The sequence below is a fragment of the Lissotriton helveticus genome, chromosome 4_1 (genome assembly GCF_964261635.1).
Source record: "Lissotriton helveticus chromosome 4_1, aLisHel1.1, whole genome shotgun sequence".
Lineage (NCBI taxonomy): Eukaryota > Metazoa > Chordata > Amphibia > Caudata > Salamandridae > Lissotriton > Lissotriton helveticus.
In genome coordinates, this window is record NC_136063.1 from 1,534,160,614 (window position 1) to 1,534,186,629 (window position 26,016).

General features: G+C 40.3%; 1 protein-coding gene across 2 annotated transcripts in view; it reads right to left on the reverse strand.

Moving 5' to 3' along the window:
* The window catches only part of PIEZO2 (piezo type mechanosensitive ion channel component 2), a 1,179,452-nt gene that overhangs the window by 220,490 nt on the left and 932,946 nt on the right, over positions 1-26,016 (reverse strand). For both annotated transcript variants that reach the window (XM_078688152.1, XM_078688151.1), the window contains 4 exons: positions 15,926-15,997; positions 10,379-10,482; positions 8,307-8,405; positions 4,314-4,434 (listed from right to left, as the gene is read on the reverse strand). In XM_078688152.1, the coding sequence (XP_078544278.1) occupies positions 4,314-4,434; positions 8,307-8,405; positions 10,379-10,482; positions 15,926-15,997 (396 nt within the window). The remainder of the gene's footprint in view (positions 1-4,313; positions 4,435-8,306; positions 8,406-10,378; positions 10,483-15,925; positions 15,998-26,016) is intronic.

Sequence of the window (26,016 nt, forward strand, 5' to 3'; positions counted from 1 at the left end):
AACTCTCTATGTTGAGATATTGGGGAATGTGCCAACCCTCCCCCAGGGTACCAAGGAGGACTTCTCTCAAATAAAGAATAAAGTCCTATACTGTCTTTCGTGCAACACCACTCTAGGAATGAGGGTTTAAAAAAACATTAATATGGTGCAAGGATTAATCGGATCGGCAGCTCCTTTAAGTCTTGTAAGGGCGACAGTGTCATCATTAATTTTAATAGATCCCACATCGCGGAAAGAATTTTGGTTACAGGCTTGCACCCTGCTCCTTTTGGACTCAAGTCATCCATAATGGCCTTACCTCTTGTTTTTCTTATAAACCAGAGTTATAGGGGTGCAATTATAGGAAGAACAACAATAGTGTCCCATGTAATGGATTGATGCCATCAAATTTTCCTATAAGCAGGAATGCTTATTTAAATCTGCCTCCTAAATCAACTCACCGGAATCAAATGCCCCAAACTTGCCAAGATCCTGGCCCGCCCTTTTTTGGAGTTGTCAAAACGTTTTACTTCCCTGACTGCCAAGGACGCTTACGATTGACTTAGTGGACTCTCTTTTACAGATTCAGAGAAATCTAATGACCAGCAGGATTTTGTAGTGCAAATTTATGGGTCTTTGGGTGAATGTGTTAAAAACATTATATCCTGGAACATCGCAGGATTAGCCAATAGGTTTTCTGACCCGTTTGGATCACATTTGTAAAACAATTCAGTGTGATATGTTTGCAGGAAACATGGCTGATGGATTGTAGTTTATTTTTAGAAGGATATACGTCTTTTTTCGCACCAGCCTCCCCTTCTCCTGTTGGCAGACCAAAGAGTGGTCTTGCAATTTATATATCTCTGGCAGTAGAATGCAAGATATTGGTCTTGCCAACATTGAGTTCATGTATACAGTTTTGGTATTAAGTAAAGGCTCTAACACATTGGGTCTCATTAATTTTTATAATTCAGTAATATGCTCCAAGGGGGGTGTAAGATCAGCATGTTAGGCAACATTGTGATGCTGTTCTCCAAAACCTTGGTTGTTGGGGATTTTAACATCCATCCATGTGGAGATCCCAGGGTCTTAAGATTGGCCGACGGGTGAGGGGAATTCACTTTGAACATTCTTTACAGGGGCATATGCTGAACAATCTTCTTCATGAATTTGATTTACTGTCTCTTATGTCTCTGTGTGAGCCCTTTAGCAAGGTTGCTCTCCCATCTTTTAAAGGGAGGGGTGGTGACTCATGTATCTATTTTATATTAATTTCATCGACTTTACAAGTTTTATGTGCAGGATTCACCATACAAGCTAGCGGCCATAGTGACCACAATCCTTTGTGCGTTGATCTTCATGGACCCCTACTGTTTCCCAAAGGAGGTGCCATGCGGAGTGGGACAGTGAGACCAACAGATGGCAAAAGACGGTTAAAGTGGACCTAGATAGCTCCAGATGCACTTCACGAATCAGTAATAGGTTCATGTGCAAGGGAGTTAGCCTTGTGTACCTCACCGTTTACACCCCGAGGGAGATTATCGGTGCTTTTAAAAAACATTTCTGTTAAAGTAGGATTTTTTAAGTATCCTGGCCCTACAAACAGTTATTCAGACCCCTAGACGGTTTGATTCCTCCTGCTCTCAGGCTGCATGAAAACTGCGGGAAGCTTTAAATAGGAGCCAAAGAAACCAGATTCTGGTCAGATTGTGTCGGAAAGATTATAAACTAGAACTGGCCAAATGTAAGTGCGCCTTTAAGGAGGAAGCCTGAAGGGGGTTAATTGAGACTAGTACTTTGAGGATCAGCTCTAGATTTTGGAGCATTATTAACAGCCCTCTTCTAAATCAGGAGGAGGCAAGTGGAGTAGCTGCACATATCACAGAGGAGGAGTGGGTGTTTCACTTCGAAACCATGTTCTAGAGCCCCCCTGAGCTAAATTGCCTGTCTGACTCTGAGGAAGACATCTCTGATTTGGTCTTTAGCATAGAAGAGATCAAGGATGGTATTGTTGGGTTGACAAGTAAGAAAGCCCCAGGACCAGACGGTATCTCGCTGGATTTTATTGAATCAGATCCATCTTTTTGGGCTCCGGTCCTTGCTGCAGTAATTAACGCTGCAGTAAAAAGTGGATGACCGGAGTCCTGGGCTGCCTCGACTATAGTGCCTGTTTTTAAAAAAGGTGACCAAGATAGCACACACTGCTATAGACTGATTTCGTTGCTGGACTCAGTGGTTAAAGTGGTGGGTTGGATACTCTTAGATAGGCTGACCAGTTAGGCGGGAGAACACACCATCCTATCAGACGTCCAGTACGGGTTCCACCCAGGGCGTTCTACCATAGCCCAGTGCCTTAATCTAACCATGATCCTTAATAAATACTCGGTCACCCATCCTGGCACTATCTATTTAGCATTCATGGATCTGTCTTCCGTGTTTGATCGCGTGAAATAGGTTTAAACTTTGGCAGTCCATGATAGATATTGGGGTGGATGGCAGTATTGTTTACTTTTTATAAGATCTTCACCGTGCAACGAAGGCCCATGTTATATTCTCTCAGGATTTAAGAGTCTTGCGTAACTTTGACATAAGGAGAGGAGTATATCAGGGGTGTATCCTAGCCCCTTATTGTTTAACCTAAACATTAATGATCTGGATAAAGCCCTATTGATGACAGAGGTTGATTATCCGCAGGTAGGTCGACGAGGTCTGCCAGTACTAGTTTATGAGGATGACGCAGTTCTTATATCTAGGACGGCCAAGGAGCTACACACTCTGCTTGATGCTTTCTCCACTTTTATGTCGGATTGGGACCTATCTATAAATGACTCAAAATCATATATTAAGCAGGTGGGTCTTCGCGCAAAAAAGTATTTTCAATTTTGGGTTGGTTCTTCTCAGGTTCCCTGTACCGATGAATTCTCATGTCTGGGGGTCATATTGGATGAGCAGATGAAATGGGACCCTCTAAAACAGAGAAAGAAGGGAGACCTGGTGGGGGTGAATATGGCTATTTTTATTTTGCTTCAAAACTAGGTAAGAGACCAATCGTGGCGCTTTTAAAGATCTACCAGGCCAAGAGTGCCACGATGGCCTCTTACGGTGGCGAAATATGGGGGCATATTACCATGGACATCCTAAAAGTAGCTGAGAATGCGTTCCTGAAGTGCTTATTAAGCATCCCTCGTGGTACATCTAATATAGTGGTACATGAAGAATTGGGGGTGCACTACCTGAGTGATATATTGGCCCTCCGCCCTCTTTCTGGATGAAAATTTGGCTGGGTGAAGGATCATCATTGAGTCCACTGATATTGAAAGAGTTTATGACCCTTGACCATGCCCTTCACATTCCTTGGCTCAGATATATTAAGAGCAGCTTTGAAATATTAGGAAGGGCTGAACTGTACCTTAATCTTGAATCGGTAACTAAAAAGGATGTGGGGATGATAAGGGAGTCTTTTAGCAGTTCATGGAAACTAGAGAGGGAAGAGCTGGAAGTGAGGAAACCCAGTGTCCATAAATTTTTAATGTTGAAAACGACACCATCACCCAAGCCATATCTCCTGGGGTCTTTTAGTACTTAGGAATGCTTTTTATTGACCAGGTTTTGCCTGGACTTTTTAAACTTTTTATTGTCCATACCGAGGGGGAGTAGAAGAGGACAGTTGCTAGCACCCTGTGATTGCGACGATGAGTCTACACAGGATCTGCTGCACTTCATGTTATTTTGTAAATTTTATGAGGTCCCCCGGAAAAATGTTATTGTCCCTATTTTAAAGAGGGTAAAATTTAAGAAGGCCTGTCCAGCTCCTATCTATTTACAATTGTTGCATGAAGAATGTATTCTCTTTGCTCTTAGTTCCTGAAATCTGCAGTGAAGGCCAGGGCTTGTCTTGACTAAGTGTTAGTATTGGTCAGGGTTTACATTTACTCCAACGATATATATGCATTGGACAAGGCCCTGAGACCCATCCTTTTTAATTGTCCTAATTTTTATTCAAGGGTTAAGGGATTATGTATTTAACTTTGTACCTCTGGCTTTGAATTATTAAAGACCCTTGTGAAATCTAGCTAATTGTATGATGAAAAGTGTTACTATTTATGAATTCTTTTATGTATTGATAACTTTTATGGTTATAAATGCTGAAACCGAATAAAGTCTATTGATTTGATTTGATTTGATTTGAATATGTTTTCCATGTGTTTGAATACAAACACAAACACTCGATTTGGACGCTCTTTTAATAGAAATTAACAAATTCACACAAAAAAATCGTTACGGTACAAATTTGTTTCTTAACAGGTTGCTTCATAAGCAAAATTATTACCTACCTTCACCTGGCCCCTTCCGTCCATTTTCTTTATCTTTCTCTTGACTACTGGATGCGCTCGTATCTTTGTTTCTTTGTCTGAGAGCGGTCTTGGGATCTGTTATCCACGCCTGATAAACAAACTGGAGGAAGCAAATTCTTTAATTTTTGCCTTTTGTATTACATGCATTTGGAATGACTGAAAATGAATTTCAAACAGAAAAGTAAACAAAATTTTAAAAATCCCATCTGTGTAAAGTTGACCAAACGTTAAAAAAGCGCCTCGTAGTGGGTAGTAAGCGCTATATAAATGCAATTTATACTAAACTATTTCCTCAGCCACTGGCAGGTGCTATTTTTACTTGCAGTATTTCATTGAACTTGAGAAAGCATTTGGAAAAGACGGAATACAAAATCCCACCCTATCCTAAAACAAAGCAAAAAGCTGCTTCGAATCATGTGAACTAAAAAAGCATGATACTACGGAGTCAACACATTCCCACATCTACTTCCGCAGACATCAATAAAAAACATTCTGCCTCTCCCAAAATGGCCGACACAGACCTAGACAACTCAACTGTCCAGAAGGGTGCTACTTTGTCGGTGGTTACTTTTGCCCACCACAGTTGGCAACAACAGTAATTCCTATATTTCTTAGCTATGTTTACAGACAAATGAAATACATTAAATCATTTTAAACAGCAATAAAGGACAAAAGATGTTGCACTTTTGTCTCGTGTGATTTTCATTTCTTGCCAAAAATGAAAATCATTTTAGCGTTAAAGACAAAGGAGTGGTTGGGGAGGGTCAAAAATAGTTAATAACATTAGCATGCAGGGATAGCAGGCAAGGACAGAAGCACTATGACATGCATATGAACAATGAAGATATACACCAAGACAGAAACACACCTGTGCTGCGTCTCGGGAATGCTGGGTGACTCCTGTTAGGATTCGGATGGCGGTATTTTGTTCATTAGTTAGTGGGCACCATTTTTGCCAAAGTGTCCACAGTGGACCTTCACTTTCGTTTTAGAAGAAAATGCGAACTTTGACGTATTATTATTATCTCACGTCAATCAAGTGCTTTGGACACACCAAAAGATTTGTTATACGCGAACATATTTACATTTGTGAATCGTCTTCTTTTTGTGGCTTTGCATGGTTTAGTAAATGCAAACTAATTCAACACAGCACATAATGCTGCCTTATGTTACCTTGCGTTGGAAAGGCGTTCCATGAATGGATCATGGGTGTTCCCATACATCCAAGCATGGATTTTGGCACATTCCCAGATTCACCAAAGCTAGTAAACCTGGTAATGCATCAAAAAATGAAGCCTCCCCGAAGCATGTGCAATGAGGAGAAGTATATTTATTTCTCCTTGTCACTTCTTCTTTCTATGCATGCTGCATTCTGCAGCACACATAAAAGAGGAATATGCCTGTAAGGATTGTTTTTGTGCAGAAAGGTACCTTTACTGGCTGTAACTCAGAAACCCGATGCAAGGGTGCCTGCGTTGGTGCTAGGCTTTCCACACTGTGTACAGCTCTAAGAAACAGCAGAAATGCCTCATCTTAATAGTTGTAGCACATTTCTATTGTCTCTCTTTCACACAGCGCAGCACAGCAACTTTGCTTGCTGCACTGCTTTGAGTGAAGTATGCAAATATGCCCCTTAGTGTACCACAAAAATAGCTGAAAATTGTTGTTATATTAGAAAATGACTGTTCTGAGGTTAAATGACTACTGATCTAATTTTCAGTTACCTAAAACTAATATTATGCCAGAAGTACACTATTCCTTGAATATCACATTCACTTCCAACGGCTGCCCAAGACATCCTTAGGAATATTTTTTCAAATGCACATATCGGGAAGAAAAGATTTGTATCCATGGCAACAACTTTGAAACACAATCACACACTTTCATGAACCTTTGGTTTTGACTTTTATTTTTATGGGTTGTCTTTGCTGTCAAGGGAACTTTGGTGTCGTGCATTTTTTGCGGATCAAGGCAATTAGTCGCTACAATAATTAATTCAGTAGACAATTGATACTGATTTTAGGTGTGGACATGTAACTTTTTTTTCAGAGGTCTACCTTTTTAAAATGCAAATACATGACCTTTGTAGGGAAATGGTAGTAGAAGACAGCAGCGGCCGTCATAGGCAAGCGCGGCGGGGTGGGGCAGGGTTGGAGGGGTGGTAAGTCGACAGACGACGGAATAGGCATAATTAAATAAATAAACAGTACCTATTCTGCCATCTGTCGACTTCCCACCCTGCCATGCCCCGCCCCACCACGCTTACCTGTGCCAGCCACTGCTGTTAGAAGCACATTTCAAGGTTAACAGTAGCACAGGCCACGGGGTGCTATAATTTAATATTATATCTTATAATAGGAGATGGAGAGAATGAGGAGCGTCTGTGAATTTGAAAGTGACACAAAACACAATGATATTCTGTGAAACGTTGTTGGGGAAAGTGTGTCAAGATACTGTGCAAAGTAATTACCGGTAGAGTACAAAAGGGTATTGTGCAAATTTTTAAGAGGTAAAGAGCATAAATATATAATCTGAAACCGTGACGGGTTCTCTTGGGGAAAGAAGCAAAATAATTCTAGGGTACATCAGTCATGAGAGGTAGACTAAATCAGTCTATTTCACAAATCATGAATGGTAGCATGTATCAGGATATTGAGCGACACTATGACATGGAGAGTATATTTGAAGACTGTTCCAATAAAATGGAAGTTTGGGTGTATGAGGATATTATTCGACACTGTAAGATGTATGGTGATTTAGGATTTTTTAAAATCCTTGGCAGTAGTATGCATCTTGATAATGTGTGAAATTCTGAGAAGGTGAAGTGAATAAGTAAGTTGCGCCAAACTGTGAGTGGTATAGTGCACCAGGATATTACACATAACTCAAAGGGGTAGAGTCAACACAATATTGTGTGAAACCATGCAATGTGAAGTGCAACAGGATTTTGTACAAAAATGAGTGGTAGAATACAGCACCTAATGTGCAAAATAGTGAGAGAGAGATTGCGCAGGGATATTGTGTGTTATCGCCAGAAGTAAAATGCATCATTATATTGTGTATAGTTAATGAGTGTCACTGCTGGAAAAACGTAATTTTTGGGAAAGTAATCAATGTGAGTGAAAGGAAATAGGAGAAGAGAAACTGAGAGAGCAAATCCAAATAGAAAATCTATTTTGTCTAGTGCGTTATGGCGAATATGTGACATCATCATTCAAAACAGTGTTGGATGTTCTTGCACCAACAACTTACTTTGCCGTTATCTCGTGTAGTACTTGCTTAGGATCTATGTATTTTTAAGCACACCCTGCAAGTATCAGGAGGAATTGACACCATGAGGTAATACCAGAAATCTCTGCACGAAGGAAGTCAACATCTGATACAAAATACATTTAAAAGAAAACCGCTAGAAAACTTGTTTATTTGTTGCATGAAGAGATTTAACTTTTACTAGACCAGCTTCCTGGGACAGATTACCAGAGCCGAGATGACGCCTTATCAAGGCCAATAAAAGGGAGGCACCACCGTAGTTGAAGGCATGCCAGCAGCTTCCATTAGCCATAGAGATCATCGGGAGCTTTAACTAGTCTCATGTCCACAGCAACTGAAGTACATCTTAGTGTTTTTACTGGATAGTCTAGGAACACATGCAGCTTGATCTGAACCTTTTCACACAGCAAAGACATTAATGTCAATGGGACACAAGACAAAATCTGCATTTCCACTTTTCAGAGATTTTCTTGTTAGAAGTCATTATAAGAAATGATTGAACTGCAGTACAACAATTTCGATTTCCAGCTTCCAGATCCAACTTTTTACTTTTGTGTTTTTTTAAACTTTTATGAAACTCATGTCTTCTCTCAGATAAAGAGAAAATGCAGAGGATGAAAGCAATGGGAGGGAGGCCAACTTTCTAAAATACTACAAAGGGGGTAGGTCACACTACATATACGAGTAAAATGATGGAAATACCTTTCCAGCTCTGATCAAGTACTGTAGAATAGTTTTAGGCAGTTTAAGGATAGATTTTGGCAAGGCTATAAGGGCTGAAGCAAACTTTCCAATAGCTCTCTATAAAGAAGGACAAAGCAAGAGGCGTTAGTAGAACATATACACATGATGGCTGTAGGCATGTCTGCTTGACAGCTATTGCTCGTGATTAGTACAGACAGATTTACATTTATTGGAAACCAATGGTAGACACAAGTGTGCTTTACTGTAAGTTGCAAATGTGGTAACGATTGAACAAGAGACACATCAGAGCGGAAAAAACTCTGAATTGTCTCAGACATGACAAATCAATTGGAGATTATCCAAACATTATCTCCAAGTCAATAAATGTAAACTGTGAAACAATTACAAGAAAATGCATTGTCTTCTACAAACCTGGATGCTACTTAGCAGAGCTCTGACAAATAACAAGGTAGTTGTTAGCAGAAACTGCAATACATATTTAGTAAATCCATTGTGAGCCTTCATCTTAGTAGTTTGCATGACATGACAGAATTCTGGAAGTTGTTAATGTTTAGCTGAAAGATTTAGCATGCATGTTCCTTTTGTTTCCATTCACATTCATTGATTTACACTGCATTAGCGTACTGCGAGTCCACTAAACCAAGAATCCAGCACTTACGGTAACAAGCCAATTGATGTTTCTAACTCACATTTCACATCAGGCTACATCCGTAGGGAAAGAATAGTTAGTCCAAATCAATAGCTTTACATTATTCATTCTTAGGGACCCTTAACGGTACAACTTATAGAAAAGCAGTGGTATTTCTTGAGTGGACAGGTGAGAGGGTAGTGATTCTAAGCAGAACGGTCTGGCAACTGCTCACATTGAGAGACCAATAGCTTCCAGCAAGAGGAACCACAGTGCATACATCAATGTCTTACTTTCTGACCATCTTCCATTTGCAAATGTGTTGTAGGTTGATATTTTTTCCAGTGTGCTCCTACCATTTCACAAAAGTATCTAATGCAAATAGCATTCACCTAGGCCTGAGATCCAACTGACAGAGCTTCTCACTAGTACAGACAAATATTCTTTACACATTATAAAATATGAAAAGGTAAGCCAAAAGAGCTAAATTGAACTATATGCCCAGAATGATACTCAACACATACATTAAATGCTGGTCTCTTAAAAACAAACAGCATGTTGATTTATGCTGCATTTGAGTATGCGGCTGCAGTGTCAGCTGAACTTGCCTGGAATACAATGACTCAAAATTATTTGGCTAAGCAAAAGCTCCACTATACACAATCAGTGTGAAATTTGGATTATCTTTGTGACCACAGCCGGAGTGCTCTTCGGCTTCAATACTTCGTGTATTTGCATTTCTCACTGTTTTCAGAGTCTCAAACTATAACTCTGATAAATATAATTGAAACTCAATAACTATGAAATGCATTAGGCGGACATTGGCTGCATGTCAACTTTACAGGTTTATGATTGGCAGATAGAAACAATTTGACTACACAGACAGACCCCACACACATAAGCACATATAGAAGCACCCATGCATGCACATATCCCCAATGTGGTTTGCATGACCTGCTTCAATGGACATGTTGAACTATTCGATTCTATCCCCTTCAGAGACAAATGAAATCCAACAATGGGAGCTAACAATACTCTTTATTCTTCACTACCCATACAGTCAACAATGAAAACATTCACAATGTAAAACTGACCAGGCAGAATATAGCAATGCCAAAGAAAAAGGCCCCCTACACTTGTTTTCTCTTTGCAACATAGAAAAAATAAAGTTCCAGAAGAAATCTTTATTTTTGAGTTTAGTTTTACCTGTTTGTAACAAGTGAGGGGAGTTAAGCAATGCCTAAACAAGCAGCATTGCAGGCAGGTAAGCAATGACCTTTCATTCTTACACTCAGTCACCTCATGTACAGTTAAATGGTAGAGAAAAGCCTGTGCAATTGAGCAAAATCGTACTCACACAAACATTGCAGGTTGAGCTCCTTCAGGGAGCCCTGTTAGTAGAGCATCAACACAAGAAGCACCAGACTGAAAGCAACTGTACCTGGAAAGCAGACTTCCTACGAGGGTCATCTTCATCCTTCTTCTCATCGTCCTCCTCTTCTTCACTGTCCGTCTCAAACAAATAATAATCGCCACTTCTGACCACTAAGTGAGACAAAATATTTGCTTATTTCTTGAAGCAACTTTTTTGTTTCCTAATCTCCCCATCAGGTGCCTATGCAGAAGGCTGCTCTAATGAAAGTGATGAGTGACAGTTGATGCAGAAGAAGCTCAGTGACAAGATATGAACAGCAATCCAGATAGTAAAAAGTACAGAAAATACTGCCTTTCAAGACTGAACTTAAAGAAAAGAGCACAGGAAGAAAAATGATAACGAAAAATTGAGGTATGGGTGTAATGTGTAGCAGAATCTTAAACTATTGATTGCAGTTTTTGAATTGCACACACTTAATGTACAATTCTCAAGACTAGTGACTGTAGATATTTTGCCATTTAGACATTAAATCAGACAAAACTAATGGCACATGAATTAAAAAAGTGATGTCAATTGGAAGAGATGTGTGTATTGAGAAGCACAGTGGTGCAGCAGGGAATAGATCATACTGTGCAATTGACTTAGAAACGTTGTGCATTGTTGAATACATGAAAATGGTTGTGTTGCCTAATCATCGGCTAGAAAATTTGACTATTTCACCATTGCAAGATGTCATTTGGATAAGGTGACACCATTATTGATAATATATACTGTTGTGTAACTGGAAGGAACACACAAAGGGTGGGCTAAAATCTGCTCAGAAATGTTTCAGATTTGCGTGAGTGAATTGAGTCGGGCCCCCAATCCTCCACAAATTAGTATGCAGAAAAATGAACTCTGCCTTATATCCTTGAACAGAAAATTTTACAATTGTTCTAACAAAGTAACTGGCCTCAATGACTGAAGAAAAGAGAAATGAAAATCAAAATGGTATAAGGAGCAAGAGAGAAAAAGTAGATTGATACATTACTTTGCCCAGCATTAATGGCTGTTGAAGTAATGCTTCATTGAAAGCTTGAAGAGTTGCATAAATAACTATAGAAACATAAAATACTAGAGGGGAGCAATACTGATATTCTTCAAAAGAACTCAACATTTAACCCTCATTATAAGACCATGAAATTAGCAACAGCTCCTGCACAATTCAATCATACTTTCTTCAGGAATGGCCTGGTTGATTTTGTCTGGTTATTGTCATACTTTATCTGAAACGCATCATTTCTTTAGTCTTTTGAGGTAAACCAAGAACAGGTGGCAATAATTCTGAAGAATATCTGAAAAATCCAATGATTGTGTTCAAGAAAAATGATCATCAATCCAGATTTAACGGACATTTTCAAATTTGATTAAAGAATGAAAAAGGAAAGTCCTTTTAAAATGAATACTGTTTAACAAGTGGGTTGATTTGGATGTACTGTTTAAATTTCCTATGTCACTGGAGATAAATTAACTTGAAAATGTGTACTGTATTAAATACAATTTGTAGTGCCACTGTGACAAAAAGTATGATTGAATAGCAATAACGTATTTGTGTTTGCAAACATCAGTAGAGGGCAAGAAAGATTCTCGCTGCATAGAGATCTAGAGATTGCCAGATCAAGCATATATACATTGTACTTTACAAAATACTTTATATAATATACACTACTGCATGTTACAGAGCACAAATTCCTACATTATTGCACAGTTAAAGAATTTGGAACAGTGCACACCTAGTTGTTTTTCTAAAATGCCCGCTGTCCAAGAAGATTGTCATAATGAGGGTGAAATGGCTGAGAAACACCACCAAAGGGAATGCCTTTTTACATGGTGTTCCTTTATACACAAATTAAACATTACTCATATATAAGGGCCCACTAGATTAGTGATGTAGCTCCCTATTTATGCACATGGAAAGAGGGCCCAATTCACTAAAGGTGATAGTGTAATGGCAGGTCCCAAGCTCTACTTGTTATTAAATAGTCAACCTTAGTGAATGGGGTCCCCAAAGAGACTTGATCCGATTTCTCAAAAAAACGATTTTTGAACATCACAGAAAAATAAATAGTTAATAATCATAGATATGAATATTAAATAAAATGAAACCCATCATCTTCTACTTAGGTTTTGAAAAATGATAGTTCTATCTAAAGTAGCAAAGTGCCCTTTAGAAATGGAACTGTAGGCACAGTTTACTTGTCACTTGATAGATTGGGCAAGATAGTGCGTTTGTTGTTGCATATGAAATGCAGATTTTGAAATACACACACAGAATGAAAACACCCGCCTATGACAGTTGTGTCCTGTATGGTAGTATTCTTTTCAATTAGCATTATTTTATGCACTAAGGGAATTACAATCAATTTAGGAGTAGATAAAACTAAGCTGTTATGGGCCTAACCTGTGTACATAATATATAAGATATTAGGCATACAAATATCAAATGAAGATTCTTCAAGGTTAGCAAAAGGAAAGGGATACCATCCCATTGAATAGTGTGCCCACTTTCCTATCACATTAATGCATTCTAGAATGGCTTGGGGTCAAAAGTTCAACACATGCACACTGACGTGCTACATCTTCCTATGAAGATGTGTCTTGCCACAGAATCAGTGCTTCCAACACTACTCCAGGCAATCTGTCACTCAGGTAACAGAGCAACATCAATCACCCTTTGGTTCTGATTTTGGAGATGAGGGTGTATATGGGTGGTGAGAAAGAAGGTCTCTTTGTGTCTGTACACCTAGGGATTACTCTGGATTAAGGTTACCATATGACTTCATATGAATAGGAGCACTGTCTTCCAGCCCCTACTACTTGCTCAGCAACTCAGTGCATTCTCAGAGGAGAGGACCGTGTACATCTCAACACTCCAAACATTCTAAACCATAATTTTAAACGGAAAATACGGAGCCCCCGTAGCATAGAAACATCAGAAGGATTACTCTGTGGCCTACTCCGGGTAGGTCTCACGCTACAGTTTAGGGGCAAAGGTGGCAAGGGTGCCCTTTGAAACTTTTATAAGGGTTGTTAAAAGCAGTTTCGTAAAGAAATACATGCATCAGGTCTCAGTTTTCTTGTGGCTTAGGTGCAACCTGAGCCATCATATTGATAGCATAGTTTGCCCCTCACAACCTACGTTTTGCTTAGCCGATAGTATCAAGCACTGTGCCCAGGACCTGTTGTCTGTTCCTGAAAAATGATTGATTCTGCAAATAAGTACAATAAAAATTCTGCTTAGCATTAAAGTTTGACAAAACTGTGTTGGTATCATTTTATTGGAGGAAGAATTAAGCTTTCGACTCTGAGAGAAACCTTATCGACTATCAATCATGAATTAGTCTGTTAGTATCAGGCGGCATGGAACCAAAAGGAAGTGGCACCTAGGACTAGTAATAGGAATAAACAACTCCACTCACGTTTCAGACTTGTTATTGGAGGGGTGTTAGAGGGCAGAAGTGGTCAAGATAATAGAGAAGAGATGCCAGACACATTTAGGCCCTCATTTTGAGTGGCCTCTTAACTCGGATGGGGTCGGTAGCAGTAGTTACTGGTCCACTGGCCGTAGCGGAATTATACATTTTAACTTTCACATAAAGTTTTCAGCTGCTGAAAACATGAAATCTTGTGAATGTCAAGGGAAAATTGAGGAATACTTGGGGAACCAGACCCAGAATTACCAATCCCTTTGGCAATTCCTCATTTCTCAGTGAACTGTCAAGGTCCAAATCATAATGGACCGGATTTTTCCCACCACCGGAGTTATTGGCCCGTCTGTATCAGTAACTCATGGCGGGGTGGAGGCGATCTGGTCTATTTTCTGGGCCACTGATAAGAGGCTTCGAATATTGTGAACTTATGTGTCACCTCTCCACAGTCCTTCATTCCCACACTGACCCTAATTGGTGAGGATCAGGCAGTGTTGTGGGTGAAAAGGACTTAAAAGCAAAACACAGAGTACAGGATATCTTTCTGTCCAGTAGTGGATATCACCTTTCTTCTACCCTCATTGTTGATAGTGACTACAGGCAGGAAAAGCTGACTACTCATTTAGTGACACATCACAATGGACTTCTGGGTTCAAAATAAACCTCCACCAACATGCTATCTGTATTTCTGAAGGCTAACGTGATGGAGATAGCTTGGGCATCTAAGGTATGCAGGGTTAAAATTGTGTTAGGATTAATTATGATAAAGACAAGAGTTGATATATATTTCCATAAAAGAAATGGCTTAATTTGTTATGCTAATTGATCAGCACATTTGCCTGGGTTAATTGTATCAAGGCAAAGCGCAAATGACCTAAATGATTGATGATTATGAATGGTCCTAATACTACATGATCAATGGCTATATTTACAAGCAGAATCAATGCTGCACAGAAGTGGTGATGGCCAAGTTAAGGGGGGGCACACATGCTGCTAACAAGTATAGAAGGAATGTTCTCATTCTGTGTGGTGTCCATCGTAGAAGAATCAAACCCCCTGGGGCCCACTTCCTAATGGACTACACCCTCTTTATAACGCCGCCCTTGGGAGTCGAGCATTTTGAGAGCTGGAGCAAGGTGTTGCTATTTAGAGGGAGAGCACATTCTGAGCATAGTTCATTTTAGACATAACCTACTTTCAGCTTCATGACAGAAAAAGTGCTGGAAGTTTTCCACAGAGAGCCTTATAAAGAGGGTGTAGGATAACTGCACAGAAGATACAAACAGCAGTTTGCCGTACAAAGACCAGTCTAGAAGTTAATTTATAGGTATTGTAACACATCGTAAAGTGCACAAAAAGTGCTTTTTCGTATCACACAAGCCGCTGCTAGACAGAGTGCCAAAGCATGACCAGCCCAGTCAATGACACATACTATTAGAAAGGGATATTAAAGAAAAAAGTAAAAATTCACTTTTTCCAGAAATGATCATTGATAGGACACAAGAATCGCCATTAAATGCAATGGATTCATGAGTGGGTGTATGAGACGCTGTTTATGGGGGGGTGGATTTTTTTCTTGCTTAAACATTGCAAATTTATATCTAAATTGCACTGTATTATCAAAATGCATGTCACCATAACATAATCTATTGGCAACTTAGCATTTGAGGTCATCCATTATATAGTAAGGATAAACAATCTAGATGTGGCGATTCAATGATCTTGGCTACTAAAAGCTGAAATACAAATAAGTCGACTGTAAATATTGTTTTCATGCTAATGTGAAAAATTGCTGAAAACAAGGCCCTCCTTCACTGTCCTCAAAAAACAGCTGGGCTGAATGCAACACTTGGGTGGCTCTCACAGAAGGGATCAATTGAAGGCAACACTTTGCTTTTGAATTCTTCCCGAAAATGTGCAGCCGTGCAGTTATCAGAAGCCACGTGAATTTTGCACAAATGTGGGCACATTAGTAAACCAGGCCCTGGAGGTTTTGTTTTACACCTTTTTCTTGTGCTCTCAGACCCTCCATTGAGTCACAACTGTTAAACCATGCAAAAACAAACAAGGCACAGAGATGGTTCAATTCTGGTCAAGGATATAAGGGTTAGATCCACGTAATTGACAGATGAGTGAGAAAACCTACTGGAAGCATGATCAACCCATGGCCGCCACCACAGCTTTTTTTTGCCCTTGGCTTTCTCTTTCTCTGCTTCTCCTAAAACAAAATATGGTCAAACATTAATTTTTCAAAATCAGAAATACTTTTTTAAAACCTCATTTCAAGATTTAAATCAAAGAGACCAAAGCGGAATGGAAATCAATGTGATACACTCAGTGGGAAATATATATGGTGGTAAAAATAACAGCCATACTGTATGGCATCTTAAACACCTCTGTTCCACATATGTACAACCCCCTGCTTTTGCCCACATTGGTTATACCTTGCTGTGTCATCCAACAACCATAGAAAGAGATTAGGTATTGATCGATAGAGGGATGGATTGGGCAGGATGGAGCACCAGCCCAGTTATGACTCTCATACAACATCAACTGTACATGTACTCCTGTGAGCCAACCATTATCCTACCTGGATACTTTGACGCATCTCGCTGACCAGGCATTTGAACTATTAGGTCAAAGGTCACTGCAACACTAGATGTTCCCAACTTAGCACATTAAGGTGATTGCTGGATTTTTCTTCTTAAAAGGAGGCACAGTATTGTCTCACATGTTATTCATTAGATCAGATATCAGGTTCCACCCAGCCATAGCAGGTTCTTTTTAACAACACAAAATGTTAGTGGGGAAAATGAGAAGTGCATATTTTGCGCAAGGAAGTCGCTAATGATGGTTCTGTGTGCCTGTGAGTGGACCTTGGTCCCGCAGAGAGTGAGGGAGCTAACAGGGAGGTAATAGGAATGAAATGCAGTAGGAAAACTGCACATAAGGGAACACAAAAGGCACAAGCCATACCTGGATGTTGAATGAACATCTACATATTTGCCACTGGGAATACTTGGAGGTGGGCATTTTATGAGAAAGAAGGGTTATGACACTGTGAAGCCCCCTGGGAAACATTTTACTTTGGGATTTCCAAACAAAGCTTTCACTATAGCTTACTCAATGTGAACTCCCCCTTCTAAGCAGTTAGTATCAAGACTTTTGACCTGGGCCACAGGAAAACCACTTCATATAAAATTTGGTAAGATTCTAACTTTATTGGAGTATAACCTCCTATATTATATTTTGAGCATGTGTCTGGAGAAGGTGGTTTCATTCCAGCTGAACTTGTGGAAGAAAGAAACTTTTCAGCATAATAATGTGCATTGTGAGGGTGTTCAGAAAGATATTAGAATCGTCCAAATGTATGCAAACCATGCCTGAATATATTAACTGAAAAAAACAATGTTATAATTAGGCTCAGATGTCACTCGTACAAAACCATTGAAATTCAGCAGTTATAGATACTTAAGCTAACTATAACTTACGCCCCAGCAATGCATTGCATAGGACCTCACACATCACATCACTCATGACATGGTCAGTGACATCACTCATGACATCCCAAATGACATCACTGATGACATCATCTAGTGAGTGTATGTGTTTCTTAAAGGTTTCTGAGTCTTAAAGATAAATACTAAGCTACAACCTGAGTTTAATTACTATTCTTTCTGTACTCCTAATGAGTGATACTGTTTCTAACATATGTCATCTGAGTGGCTTTGTGATTGTCTGTATTAGTGTGTGAGTAGGTGCCTTAGAGGCTGTATGGGTGTGTGAGTCGGTGTGTGAGTGGCAGTATGGAACTGTCACTGGATGTTGAGTGGCTGTATAGGTCTGTCAATAGCTACATGAGTGGCTGTATGGGTCTATGAATGGGGTTGTCAGGGTTTTCTGGATGTGTCAGTGGCTACGTGAGTGGTTGTATGGGTGTGTGAGTGTGTGTGTGACGGATTGTATGGGAATGCATGTGGGTGTCTGTGTGGTTATGTGGGTATATGAGAGGGAGTAGGTGATTTTAAGGGTGCATGAGGGGTTGTATTGGTGAGTGAGTGGGTGTATGAGAGGCTGTATGAGTGATTGAGTGACTTATGGGTCTGTGAGTGGATAAGTGAGAGGCTGTGTTGGTGACTAAGGGGCTGTGTGAGTGGATGTGTGGGTGAGTGACTGTGTGTAAGTGGCTGTATGGGTGGAGGAGTGGCTGTTTGGTTAACTGATTCATTGTGTGAGTAGCTGTGCTGGAGAGTGAGTGCTATATGAGTGGATGTATAGGTGAGTGAGTACGTGCGAGTACTTGTATGGATGTGTGAGTGGATGTTTGAGTGGCTGTATGGGTGAGTGTATGGGTGTGTGAGTGGTTGAATGGGTGACTAAGTGGGTGTGTGAGTATCTATATGGGTGAGTGAGTGCCTATGTGAGTAGGTGCATGGGAAGTGAGTGGGTGTCTGAGTGGCTCTATGGATCGGTGAATGGGACAGGTTGTGTGAGTGTGTAAGTGTGTCTATGAGAGGTTGTCTGGGGTTATGAGTGGTTCCGTGGATGATGTCATGAGTGATGTCATTTGAGATGTCATAAGTGATGTCACTGACCATGTCATGAGTGATGTAATATGTGAGGTCAGCAGCAGTGCATTGCAGGGGCATAAGTTATTGTTAGCTCAGGTAACTATAACTGCAGAATGTTGCTTGGTTTTGTACAAATTAAATCCAAGCCTAAACATAACATCTGTGTAACCTGTGGCTTTTTCAGTGTATTTCCAAGTTTGTTATTTTGCAATTTCCTAACTATAACGTCCCTGTAACGTTTGATTTTCCAGTGAATTTCTACAGTTTTTTAAATGCTATTTCCTAAGTATAACAAACCATGTAACCTTTGGGGATTTTAGTGAATTTTTAAGATCTATTTTTCTTTATTTCCTTAGTGTAAATAGGGGACGGTGGTGAACTCCCCTTGGATCACAAAGTTCTGAGAAAACTCCACAACCGCTGTTTACCAGTGTTTACCGGTTTGCACCAGCACTCACCTCTAGTTTGACACTACTGTGACTGGAGGTTAATGTTCTAGGTCCTTATCACAGCCCAACTGCTGTGGTCCCTCTACTATGTTTGATTATGACTGCTACTCTTTGATTGATGTATTCGCCCCCTCTCCTCTTTGGTATTTCTCATTGGGTGCGACAAAAACACCCTAACATAGCCCCTCATGCTGATTGATGCAGCACAATCATAAACGCTTACGAGCAAGCACTTGTGCGACATACAGCATGCATGACAGCAGAGACGGCTGATTCCAGGGCTCTTGGAATTTGCAAGGCCACAGGAAAATAAAGGAAACATGCACCAAGGATACGTGGATAAGTGTCTCCTGTGGCAGGTGGAAGAAACCAGAGATGCACTTAAAATGTAGGAACAAGGGTTGAATAGCAATACCACACAACAGAATATGTAGAAGTCAGTGGAAATACAAAGGAACAGAGTTCCTGTGCTTTAATTTTCACTATTAAATGAATGACTACTTTTTACAAATATTTCTGTACTTACGATACTACCCTTTTATATTAAATCATGTGTGTATTTATTTTAAATTCTGATGTAGAATAAAATTACAAGACGGTTATTGCAATTGTTCTTGATTTAAATGTTGCGATTGTCTGACAGCATCTATGTGATGTGGAAGAAATAGAGACCAAAACATGTTGAAAGTAAAACTAAGTAACACATGAGTAAAAGGGTATGATTTCTTAAGCGTGAGAGTGAGACTAGGCCCAGTATGAGTTGCCATCTTTCAAAAACACCATGTATGGGTTACACTTGGATTAGGTATATGGTCTCCGGGACGTCTTTTCTTCAACAACATCTGAAGATGTTAGACTGGTTTTTTATTTAGATACTTGTGGACTTTATCTTTCTGAATCAAATGATTGTCAAGAGGATGCCCTCCACATAGTAAGGAAAGTCTGGCACCTTCAGTTGTGCCAGATTAGGAGGACACAGGTGATGAAAAAATCAAAGAGAGCAAATACCAGACTTGCCAACCATTTAAATGCAAATTGATTGCTGATTTAAAAGTTTTACTGGATCATGTATGTGCTATTCAGAGCTTTTAGACACCTGGCCCAGATTCAGGACAAGGAGCGTGGGGCACCCCACCAAAATAGTCCTCAATGTAGAGTGCCAGGTGCAGGCCTGCAGAGCTTTGCTCAAGGGCAGCAAACTAAGTCATAATCACAAGTGGCGAGCAGAAAACCTCAACTGTCACACACTTACACAGGGGCAGGCAAAGAGCAGATCCACACACTCGGCCTTGTCTTACCAACACACCACTGACTCTCCTGCACAGTCGACAAGTGTCTTTTCCAGTCCAGTGCAGGCCACGGAGATTCCATTACCATACCAACAACCCGCAGAGAAGATCCCCTCTACCATCACTGATCCCTCGACACTGACGCCACTTTAGGTTCCCGCTCGGGCTGTTCTATCAGACGAGCCTTTCTGCACTGTGTCTTCTCTGCTGAACAAAGAAATTGGGAGGAGTCGGACCTCGAAAGAAGGCTTAGGAGAAATGTATTCCCTGCTGAACCCACAGCATCACAGCTGGAGAAGCAGCTTCTTCCCTGCACCGTGGCAAAACCAGAATTTGTCATTTGCTGTACAACTGAGGGCACGGACTGTGGCTTTTTAAAGTCATGTAGGACTGGGGACAGCTTCTGCCACACTGGAACTCTGCTGAATTTCAATGAGTTTTCAGGTAAGTCTGTGGAATTCCGTGGAGTATAACTACACAAGTTCCACCCATCCCTAACTGTAGCCTGTAACCTTTGAGAGTGGGTGTGTGAGTGGCTGTATAGGTTGGTGAGTTGCTGTATGGGTCTATGAGTGGGTATATGAGTGGCAGTATGGGTAAGTGAGTGGGTGTGTGAGTGGTTTTGTGGATGTGCGACTTGGTGTGTGCGTGACTGTATGGGTCGTGATTGAGTGTGTGAGTGGCTGTTTGGGTCTGTGAGTTGATGAGAGAGTGGCAGAATGGGTGTGTGAGTGGGTGTCTGAGTGTCTGTATGGGTGTATCAGTATCTGTGTGAGTAACTGTGCCAGAACAGTACCTCACCTACCCCTTTATCAAACAAAAGTCCACAGCTTTGCACAAAATGTCTACCGAACTGGAGTACTTTCTATTGGTTAATTAGTAAGTGCTACCTCATTGGGTAAATGTCTGTGCATATTCTAACCACATCTGCATAACGGATCAAGAGGAAATGTCTCCAGTGACCTTGTGTTAGTTTTGGCAAGGTGATAGTTTCTCATGCGTCTTCATTCAGAAATCTGTGATAACATGAATCATCTTATTATGAAAACAATTAGACTATAAAGAGCTAAATCTCCACTAAACACTGATACTTCCTCTTAAATATATGTAGCAAGTGCTTTTTTGTTTAGTGGAGATGTCCTCATATTCCTAGGCATCAAGAACAAGTCATCAAAATTGACAGGAAACAAACTGTCCATCATCCTGGTAAAAGTCGGGAAGACCTTTGCATACTAATAAGGTGGGCAGGGCCAAACAGGCGAAGATTCTAAGGGATTTACACATTTACATACTGTTAGTAATGCAATGGGACAACCATGGACTCTACTCTCTTGGGCCAAGAATGAACCTATTCATTATGGGCACTACAGATTGCCTCTGCTACATCAACAATTCATCCACCTTTACAAATTATTTCTAATCCATTTTCACTGTGTAATTGCTAAGAAAATATACTTGCTTTGCCTTCACCGAGCCCAGGAAGTTAGGATCATTTGTCTTTTACAGAAATGGAGCTTCAACTCTGGCCCCTGCTATGCTTATATTTTGTAAGTGCGACAACTTGAGGTTTAATTTCTGTGAAATGAGCTTCAGGGCAAGAACCAAACATAACCTTTCCACAGTTGTGCAGAAAAAGTCTAGTCAACTGTAGTACTTTCTACTGGTTAATTAGTAAGTGCTACCCAGCTGGGTAAATGTATGGCACGTAGTCCACACTACAGCTGCATAATGGACCATGAGGAAATGTCCCCAGCGACATTGTATGCATTTCGGCAATCTTATTGTTCCCTGTCCGTCTTCGTCCAGAACTCTGTGTTAACATGAATCTTCCAATAGAAAAGACAACAAGACTACAAAGCGGTAAATCTCCACTAAATAAGGGTCCTCCATCTTAACTATATGAAGCAAGTGATTCTTTGTTTGGTGGAGAAGTGCTCATATTCCTCAGCATCAAGAACGCGTCACCAAAATTGGTGGGAAGCGCGCTGGGGGGGGGGGGGGCTTTTGGTAGGCTGTCCCTCATCCTGGCAAAAGGTGAGAAGACCTTTGCTTACTACAGAGGAAGACGGGGCAAGGCGAAACAGGTGGGATTTTGCTCATTTCCATACACCGGGATAGGTCAAGAAAGAACTCACTCATCACAGTCAGTAAAGATTGAGCTCCGATAGATCAATGATGCATTCACCTTCACCAAGAAGCCACTGTTGGGAGAGAAATAATCTAATGTAAACTATGAGTGGAAGCTGGCAAGGGAAGCAAGTGGGGGTAATATATCCCCATTTGTAGACTCTGGACGATGGTGCCTTGAAGAACATTTGCAATATGGCAGATTCACCAGTTAAGGGCCAGTGTTAATATTGAGTTCATGTGAAGTGGTTGAAATGATAATATATGTTGAATAATATATGTCGAAATGAAAAGAGGTACTGGACTTTGATTTGAAATACACTGCAGTCTTACCTAATCCATTACATGTCTTCCCATGAATTCCTACAAGAGAGGTAAAGACATGCCTTGATAGTTACAATTTGCTTTTAAATAACACATGATTTGTGTACCTCGCAAAAACTGCTCACCTGTGATCAAGTCAATATACTGAAACGCGCCAGCAGGGAGCAAACTACTACACATTTTTTCATCCGAATAAAGTGCCTGGTAATTCTGAAGTCTGGGTGCACACCACTTTCTTTCCCCTCTCTCTCTCTCTCTCTCTCTCTCTCGCTCTCTCTCTCTCTCTGTCTCTCTCTATCTACATATATATGTATTGTTGATTGAACAAGCTGCTATAAAGGTAAATGGGGAGCATTTAATATATGTTGGCAAAGGACGGTGGTAGTGGCATTTATTGTCTCTTCAACACTAATAATGCATCTGACATATTTAGTCTAAAGCCTGAAAGTACTAAAAGCAAAGCCCCAGCATGTACTATGTAGGGGTATTTAGGCACCTTGTTGTGTACAACAAATACTCTAACAACATATTTTGTACCATTTGCAACAGGTGACAATTGTATCCAAAAGGCACGGATATCCTCAACAAGTACTGTGATAGGAATGTCCTTAACAAGTACTACCATACAGCTGCTTCCTGGTCCCAAATAGCAATATGGATAAGCAAATTCATTACTAAAATGAGAAAAAATGAAAGAAGACTCTCAGACAACACAAATTGAATTTTAAAGAGCAAATTGGTGTCACAGTGTGAATCAGAGGCTCATAGGAAAATTGTTTCCTATTGAAAACATCTGCAGGTTCAGAGGCTAATTCGTTGCTGCTGCACTGAAGATCATAATTTGGTACTAGAAAATTGTAGTGCTCTGTCAAGTGAACTTATACATTACTGGTCCACAACGGGGATGGCCAAGCAAAATGGTGGAGTAAAGAATGACTCTGGGTGGTATGATAAGGAGTGTAGAGGTACCAAGTCAAAAGTCTTTGAAGCACACAGAGACCGGTATCATTCATTAGCCAACAATCAAATGTTTAAGAGCGAAAGGAGCAAATACAAAGCCTACTAAAGAAGAAGAAATCAAACTTTTAGCTTCGAGTGTGGAGCGACCTGTTCAAGGGAGTTGAAGACAAAAATAGCCGAGCTTTTTGGGGGAATATTGCCAGAGTTTTCAGAGATGGTCCAAATAGGCATGACCTTCAGATTTGCTCACAGGCTTGGGTGGACCAATTGAAGGCAGTATTTAATGGCCAACCATAGACCGCCTGGAGGTAGAAAGAGCAATCATAGAGCAAAAGGCCAACAAAGCATCGCGTCCTGACCATGTCTAGTGGAAATGCTTTGCTCTAAGATCTGGTCAATGATCATGGCCAAGATCTTTAACTTAGCTTTGGGACAGAAATGCATCCCTTTTTTGTGGCAAACTGCTATCATAGTTCCCTTCCACAAAAAAGGAACTACGCTGCGTACAGGCGTATTTTATTATTAGACACCACTGGGAAATTCTTTGGCCATGTTTCTTTAAATAGGTTGCAGGCCTGGGTTGAAAAAAAAATGCACAGGCTGGATTTGTAAAGGCATCAGTACTATCAATTAAGCCGTCAAACTATATATGGTGTGTACCAAATATGGAAAGGTGCTCAAATCGCCTCGATACCTATCAATAATAGATTTAAAATTAGTGTTTGTTCTAGTCATCATATCCAAACCGTGGCACTCACAAAAAAATGTGGGTGGAAAACACCTTCAAGCTCTTAAAATTCTGAATGCAGAAACAAGCGCTTGTGTCTTCTACGAAAGCTCTGGGGACTCTCCTTATTTCTCATTCATTCTAGTGTGCGACAAGGCTGGCATTTTGATCCATAGAGAGCCCAGATGCTCCGAAATTGTGTAATAAAAATAGTTATTTATCTTTTTGCAGATGGTGCAGCCCTACTGATGTGTACACAGAACAAAATGCATAAAACTTTGGAGAAATTTGACAGCTTCTGGAGCAATAAGGAGCTTTGCATTAATGCACCAAAAAAAGTAATGCCAATTTCAACGGCGTTTCCTTTAAGGAAATCTGCAAGGATAGAGGGCTAGGTGCTTAAAACCATCAATAGCTACGACTGATGTGTTTTTACTTTAATAACAAACTGAATTGGTGTGACCATATTGAAAAGACAACCAATACCTCTCAGCACCAAGCAAATGTCATGTTGAGGGTTAAACACAAAATTGGTTGCCATGCCCTGAGCATCATCTTACAGATGTATAGACAAAAAGCAGTAGCAGTAGCAATATGTGCCACAGAACTTTGAAGATACAGTGACTTCAAGCGATTGCAAAAAATTGAAAATTCTCTCTAATCCCTTTTGAATTTGGGCCCTGGAAAAACACTTCTGAAATTTGGTTTGGTGCCTATCTCGGGCACTATCACCCTAGCAACTGAGCTAATTGGCTATGCCTAAATCGCAATTGTCATGTGCATCATATCTGAAATTGGTTATGGAATCCACGATCCCAAGAAACTTCCAGTACAATTCCTGGCTAATCTACGTTAAAAGATGCTTGAGAGAACTTGGACTATGTCACCTTTGGTCCCATCCAGCTGGCATAGATCACACTATGGCAGGCTTGGTAAAAGACACCATCATGGGAAGGAAATTGAAGTCCCTTCTTAGACAGACCCATTCCTGTTTGACTGGTAACTATTTGCAAGTAAAACAGACATTGGGTATGGAAAAATATCCAATGAAATAACCATTTTTGGACTGATTGCTGTGATTGTAAGTTTGGAGAGCAGGAGACACTAACACGCATTTGCTGTTTTGCACAAAAATGAATCACTTACGCTCCAAATGGCTTGCACTACTGTATAAGCATTCCTCGATTGTTACCTGCACTATAGCACCTGCATTTTGTTAGAGAACGGATCATCCAATAATCTACATGGCAGTGGGCAGTTATAGTCTGGCTCCCTGGATAGTTACTAGAAAACACTGTAATGTACTCACATGTGCTTATCCAAAGCTGATCTTCATTAACTCAAACAAAATAAGTATTCAGGTTTCACTATTAAATGATATGGCAAGAGATGGTTGATTTATTGATCATATAACTCTCAGAGCACCAAATTGCCTGAATATCTCTGGTCCCTTGAGGCATAGAGTGTCTTTTAGGTCTGGCTTGAGAACAAGGCACTCGGAGACTTCTTGTTATCAGTTCTTCAAACTGTGTAGAAAGAGGACTTTAGCTCCGCCCAGATGAAGATTGTTTTCTCACCTCACGCAACTGGCTACTGCATATGCCATTCTTTCTTCCATTGCAATGCATGACGCACTATTTGACCATTCTAAAAATGCTTTGAATCATCGCACATCCAATTCATTAGCTTGAAGATGCATTGCATATTGAAAGGAACCATATTGTTTACACTGCAACAAGCTTTTTAAACATTTCCTTCACATCTCAAAATGTTGAAAATCTGTTTGCTTT